Raw genomic sequence first — 6,744 nt, forward strand, 5'->3', positions numbered from 1 at the left:
AAGTGTCTGAGCATTTCCCCTGCCCGCCTGGCTGGGGACGGGTTTACACCCAAGCAGGTCTTTGTTCCTAGTCTTGGGCCTCAGCCCGGCTGAGAAATAAGAAACTCAGAAACTAGACACCTTTGCATCAAGGTTAGCGGTAAAGAAAGGACACTGCTGGACACAGCGCTCCTGTCCCGCGGGAAGCCCTAAAACCCCCCGCTTCTGCTCATGGGAACCCTAAACCCCCTGCTTCTGCCCCACAGGAAACCCTGAATCCCCCCTCTGCTCCTGCCCCACAGGAAACCCCGAACCCTCCCGCTCCTGCCACGCAGGAAACCCTAAACCCCCTGCTTCTGCCCACGGGAAGCCCTGAACCGCCCCCTCCTGCCCCACGCGAAACCCTGAACCCCCTCCCCCTGCTCCTGCCCCCATAGAAAACCCTGAACCGCCCCTACTCCTGCCCCACGGGGAAGCCCTGAACCCTCCTGCTCTTGCCACTCGGGAAACCCTAAACCCCCCCCTTCTGCCCCACGAGAAGCCCTGAATCGCCCCCTCCTGTTCCGCGGGAAACCCTGAACCGCCCCTCCGCCCCACAGAAAACTCTGAACCGCCCCCGCTCCTGCCCCACGGGAAACCCTGCACCCCCCCCTCCGTTCCTGTCCCACGCGAAACCCTGCACCCCCCCCTCCGCTCCTGCCCCACGGGAAGCCCTGAACACCCTCCCTCCGTTCCTGTCCCACGCGAAACCCTGAACCCCCCCCCGCTCCTGCACCACGGGAAGCCCTGAACACCCTCCCTCCGCTCCTGCCCCACGGGAAGCCCTGAATCACCCCCCCCCGCTCCTGTCCCACGGGAAGCCCTGAATCACACCCCCCGCTCCTGCCCCACGGGAAGCCCTGAATCACCCCCCCCCGCTCCTGTCCCACGGGAAGCCCTGAATCACACCCCCCGCTCCTGCCCCACGGGAAGCCCTGAATCACCCCCCCCCCCGCGCTCCTGCCCCACGGGAAACCCTGAACACCCTCCCTCCGTTCCTGTCCCACGCGAAACCCTGCACCCCCCCCCCGCTCCTGCCCCACGGGAAGCCCTGCACCCCCCCCCCCCCGCTCCTGCCCCACGGGAAGCACTGAATCACGCCCCCCCGCTCCTGCCCCACGGGAAGCCCTGCACCCCCCCCCGCTCCGGCCCCACGCGAAGCCCTGAATCACCCCCCCCCCGCTCCTGTCCCACGCGAAACCCTGCACCCCCCCCCGCTCCTGCCCCACGGGAAGCCCTGAATCACGCCCCCGCGCTCCTGCCCCACGGGAAGCCCTGCACCCCCCCCCCCGCTCCTGCCCCACGCGAAGCCCTGAATCACCCCCCTCCTGGTCCCGGTGCAGGGGAACTGGTGCCCTCGGGCCCTGCGCGGGGAGGGGAGCGGGACTGGGGCCACTCGGATTCCGTTTCACTGGCAGCCCAGGCGGGGGGACCCAGGGGCCGGGGCCGGGGCCGAGGCCGCTCCGCCCCGCTCAGGCTGGAGCTGCAGCTGCAGCAGCCGCCGCTGCCTCCTTTTATAGCGGGGCTAAATTTAGGTTGCGCCTGGCTCGTTCCCTCCCGCCCCGTCCGGGACGCGTTTCCTCCGCTCCCTGCAATTGGCTTGAGGGCCCTGGCGGCCCGGGCTATAAGGCAGCGAGGGCCCGGGAGCCGCCAGCTTGCAGCCCCTCCAGCCATCGCCCCCCGGAGCAGCCGTGCCGGGACGCACCATGGCGCTGAGCGACACGACCCTGCCCTCGTTCGCCACCTTTGCCAGCCCCTGCAGGGAGAAAACTTTCCACGAAGTGAGTGTCCGCGAAGCGCCCGGGGCCCTCCGCCCTGACGTGCCAGGCAGGAGGGCGCCCTTTTCCCCCAGCCCCAAACTCCTCTGGCCGGGGAGGTCCCGAGGGATGCCGCGACCAGCTGCTCCTGCGAAGGGACAGCTGGATATTAACGACCTGACTCCTGCAAAGGCTTGAGTGGGAGATGTGTGTGCAGTGGGGGGTGTGCAGGGGATGCCCCATGCAGTGCTGAGGCATTACAGCGGATTGAGGGAGTAAAGGCTCACCCTGGAGGAGATGGGTTAGCCCTGTCTTTTAGCAGAGATTCCTGGATTCTCTCCCCTGAGCTCTAATATTCTTTGCTTTGCTTTCTCAGAGATGGAAATGTGACCAAGAGGACAAGGTCCCTGTCAACAGCTGCACCATGCCAGAACTGAGGCCAGGACTGGGCAGCCTCTCCCCTCGCAAAGAGGATGACGATCTCAACAACGTTTTGGATTTTATCCTTTCCATGGGCAACGACAACTTCAGCCCGAACTCACCTAGTGTGGACTATCCCTCAGCACAGACAGAGTCTAGCAGCTTCTACCAGACAAATCCATCTTCTGGATGCTACAGTTCCCTGGGACAGAGCAATCCACCTCCTTACAACTCCAGCCTCATGTCAGAGATGATCAGATCAGAAATGGACTCAAACTTCTGCCTTCCCAACCATGTCCAGGGACAATTCTTTGTGACATCCAGCTTTGGGAGCCCACACTTTGTGGACAACATTAAACCAGAACCTGACATGGACAGTTATGGGCCCGTCATGGGCCTCGTCCCTCAGACATGCCCTAAGATCAAGCAAGAAGGCAATGCAACCTGCATGATGGCCTATGAGCAGCCCAGAATGGCCAGCTCACCCCAGATCCCTGGCACAGAGACACCCCCTCTGAGCCCTGATGACCTCATGGTGACTGACTGCCAAGCACAGATGATCTGCCCCTCATCAATGTCATTCCAACAAAGCTATCACCCTGCCACAGGCTTCCACCATCACCAGACCCACTTCCAGTACCAGAGTGCCTCTCAGTTTGGCTTGTTTGAGGACAGCCTGCCCTTGCAACCCTCAGCTCCAAGAGGCATGCTAACGCCTCCTTCCTCTCCCTTGGAGCTGATGGATTCCAAGCCCAAAAGAGGGCGACGATCCTGGCCCAGGAAGAGGACAGCCACACACACATGCACCTATGCAGGCTGTGGGAAAACCTATACCAAGAGCTCCCACTTGAAGGCACACCTTAGAACACACACAGGTAAATACAGCGCAATGCTTGGCTATATGGGGCAACCATGGGGTTTGCCATGTATGGATGCTAAGAAACCCCCTGCCACAGAATTAGTTCTAAAAGCAGAATGTAACCTGAATTGTGTGAGAGGTTCATTAATCCTATAGAGTCTGTAAGCTACATGCATGCATGCCCAGCTACAGTCTGAGAGGTTAATAACCGTGTCCTGGCTGGGAGCTGTCTGCATGTGTTTTTGCTAAAGATTTTCCAACATAACCAGGAGCGATACTTGGAACAATGGCCCTCCACTGCAATCACCCCCAAAACAAACAAACAAACAAAAACAACCCCCACAACCCTACTTCAAGCAGAGAGCTTCCTCTGCCCAGAGAAGGGAGAAGAGTTGCTACTGCAATTTAATTATCCTGGGAGGCACTTTGCTACTATAGTGCTGGGCACCAATATAAAATGCTATGCTAAGAGAAATGTTAGGAATATACTGAGACATAGTGAGAGAGTTTACAACCCTTCTAGTGTTTGGGAGCTGCCTTTATGTGGGAGGAATTCACTGAGTCATGGTCTGTCTGATTTTCCCAACAGGTGAGAAACCTTATCACTGTAACTGGGAAGGCTGCGGCTGGAAGTTTGCTCGCTCTGATGAACTGACTCGTCACTATCGCAAGCACACTGGCCACCGGCCCTTCCAGTGCCACCTTTGTGACAGGGCATTCTCTAGGTCAGACCACCTGGCTCTGCACATGAAAAGGCACATGTAGCTGTAGAGACTCTGCACTGCACATCAGACATTATTTAACTTCTCAGGTGCAGAATCGTTCAAAAATCTGTAGCTGGTACTACTTAGAGAGGCAACAAAGCTCTAGCCATGGATGGTAAGGAAGAATTTGACTCAAGGAGGTTTAGCCTGTCATCTCCTGAAGAGAATTTAAAGGGACTGTATCAGTGTGACTGTCCACTTCACTCAAGAGATTATGGTTTATTTATAGAGCTTCTGTGAAGGGTAAACTCAACAAGACTCCATGCAGATTGTATAAAAGAAGCTGTAAATACTGTATCTCTGATTGTAATTGCCCAATACATAAGCTTTATAAGACAATGTTTGTATGGAAACTGCCTGAAGTCAACCCTAGATGGGATTAAACGAATGTTACTGTCGCTGATGATATTTTTAGATGTCAGTTGAAGGCATGGCTAGGAGAAACACTCTGATTGTTAGACTATTTGTTTCATTGGTGCAATAATATTCTTGTCTGCCATGATCTACACTAGAAGTACAGGGCTTGATGTCTTGTAAAAAAAATAACCTATTTTACTGATTGATTTTTTTATATATTGTAAATAATTTTATACATTGAGAAATGTTGTAATGTATTATGTAAATAAGACAAATGGGCATTTTGCCTATTTCTGTTTTTATAAAAAAGTAGCAATTTTTCAATGTTTGAAAACATTCTCCCTTTTTAATAAAATAAATGTTTAAGAGATGTGATCACACTTTAAATCCTCATTTGAGAGCCAGTCATTATCCTTCCCAACAGCTGGATCAGCAGCCTCCTGGAAATGTTTTAAACAACAACAAATTATAGGAGGACATTTAAAAAAAAAATCAGGTCACTGTTTTAAAAACAGGACAAAATTAGGTGTAAAAGTAATGCTCAATTATAGTTGAACTACATAAAATCCAATGTTATATCAAATAGGAAAGTGTTTCACATTCAACATGTACTTCCTAAAAATGTTTGTTCAGGTAAAAAGTAAGCAACACTGTAATTTCATTCTCATTTCTAGTTTATGCTGGACTATTTTAATAGCATCCTTAATGTTTTCCAGATGTAGTCACAGTTTTGCCAGCAGTGTGTGGGTTTTTACTATAAATTTAAACACTGCATTTTTGTAATTATGGAGGCTTATTTTAAGACATCTTTGTACATAAATTACCCTTGCTCTCAAGAGCTGAGTGCAAAAGTCCTACAGAACAGTAGTTAAAATGTTTTTAAACTTTTTTTTTCTTTTTAACACAGTTCTCCCACAGAATTTGGCTAAAGTTTGTTTTGAATACACTCTTAGAACAAAAGTTAATTGAATACATTATAAAGATGCACAGAGTTAATAAATACATTTTTGTATTGGAGCTAGATAACCTAGTCAAGAGTCCCAGTTACTGTAAACTAATTTAAAACAAACTGAGTATTGTGATTGCAACAGTGCAGAGGTGAATTCAGTCCACTGAAACCATAAGGATTTACTCCAGACCTACACTGCTGTAAAAATAGATCAGAATCTGGCCCAATTTCTATATTTATACACTTAGTCTAAAATTATAGTGGATATACTTCATTTTTACTTTTTAGAGCTAGGATTTCACACTATTGGAGTAAAATTATAATAATTATTAATTAGTATAGTAGGAAAATGTTTTTCCTAAAATGTATACACTTAGATATTTTAGTATAAGAAATAGAGTTGGGATTTTTTTTTCTGACTTTACAAGTTATACTGCACATGAATGAAATCAACAGGAATGTATTTAAAGTCATTGCAAATATAGCTATTCTTCTGTGAAAGCAAAGTCTGGATTTGTTCATGTGGAACAGATGTATTTTGGGCTTCTAATCAGTGACATGGAAGAATGAGTTCCACATTTCACTTTACCTCAAATTTCACTTTGAAAGATCTGTAAAAGTAACTTATTTGCCAGAAACAATTGCTCAATATAATTCCAGAAAGTAAGGATGACGTTCTAAAATTATCACACCCGTTGTTGCAATAGTTCTAGGTATTTCTTCCTCTTTTCTCATAGGCCAAGATTTCATATCTGAGAGTGTCTGTTGGTGTTTATAATGTCCTGAACAGAATTTTAAAATCAAATCTTAATCTAATCTTTCCATATTGAACTGGATACTTCAATAATTTCCCTTTTTAGAGTGTTCTCATATATGTTGCAACATAATAACTAGTTCCTAAGATACTCCCTTTGTCTCCATCGACTCACAATTTTTGTGCCTTCTTTTATCTCTCATCTTACGCATGGTACAGTCTTCCAGATAACAGTCACTGGGTGAAACCCACCCTTATACAGAGAACCAGAACAAGGCTTATTGTACCACATGGAAGCTCTGTGAAGGGCCTGAGAAGCAATCTCTTCAGCTCCCTCCGTCCAGGTTGCCTGTGCAGCACAGCTATGCCTACTACTACAGTTTATGGAGAGGAGTAGCAGCCAGAGCCACTGCTCTCTCTTGCCCCTGTGGATTCCCCATCTCACTAGTCAGCTTTCAGTTCCACCCACACACCCTGTAAGAGCCCCTGTAGATCTCTGCTCCATGGCATATGTGGGAAGGGGTTCAATATGTCTATGAAGAAACCATCTAATATGCACCATACACTATTTAAAAGTGAACTGTTCACAATGTTTTTAGCTTTCATTTTGATGTTAGCAAATGTTAGCCTGTACAAAGCCATCCTGATACATACACAGGCCTCTGCAAAGTAGGAACCAACTAAACATTAACAAAGCCCCCTGACCACTATGATTTGAACTATCTGATGGTTGCCATCTGTGACAGTTTCTATGTGAAAGCAGCAAAGAATCCTGTGGCACCTTATAGACTAACAGACGTTTTGCAGCAAAGTAGGAACCAACTAAACATTAACAAAGCCCCCTGACCACTATGATTTGAACTATC

At 49.2% G+C, this 6,744-nt stretch overlaps 1 protein-coding gene across 1 annotated transcript; it reads left to right on the top strand.

Moving 5' to 3' along the window:
- Positions 1-1,608: 1,608 nt before the first annotated feature.
- KLF2 (Kruppel like factor 2) lies at positions 1,609-5,361 on the top strand. Its single transcript, XM_044998556.1, has 3 exons — positions 1,609-1,799; positions 2,152-3,070; positions 3,644-5,361. The coding sequence occupies exons 1-3, from the start codon at positions 1,725-1,727 to the stop codon at positions 3,817-3,819; spliced, it is 1,170 nt and encodes a 389-aa protein (XP_044854491.1). The 5' UTR covers positions 1,609-1,724; the 3' UTR covers positions 3,820-5,361.
- Positions 5,362-6,744: the final 1,383 nt, after the last annotated feature.

The sequence above is a fragment of the Mauremys mutica genome, chromosome 24, assembly GCF_020497125.1.
Source record: "Mauremys mutica isolate MM-2020 ecotype Southern chromosome 24, ASM2049712v1, whole genome shotgun sequence".
Classification (NCBI taxonomy): Eukaryota; Metazoa; Chordata; order Testudines; family Geoemydidae; genus Mauremys; species Mauremys mutica.

Bases quoted from the DNA above. Each gene is read 5' to 3' on its own strand.
- KLF2 (XM_044998556.1), top strand. From the start codon at position 1,725: ATGGCGCTGAGCGACACGACCCTGCCCTCGTTCGCCACCTTTGCCAGC. The intron at 1,800-2,151 runs GTGAGTGTCCGC...TTGCTTTCTCAG, and splicing joins GGGAGAAAACTTTCCACGAA to AGATGGAAATGTGACCAAGA. The intron at 3,071-3,643 runs GTAAATACAGCG...TTTTCCCAACAG, and splicing joins ACACCTTAGAACACACACAG to GTGAGAAACCTTATCACTGT.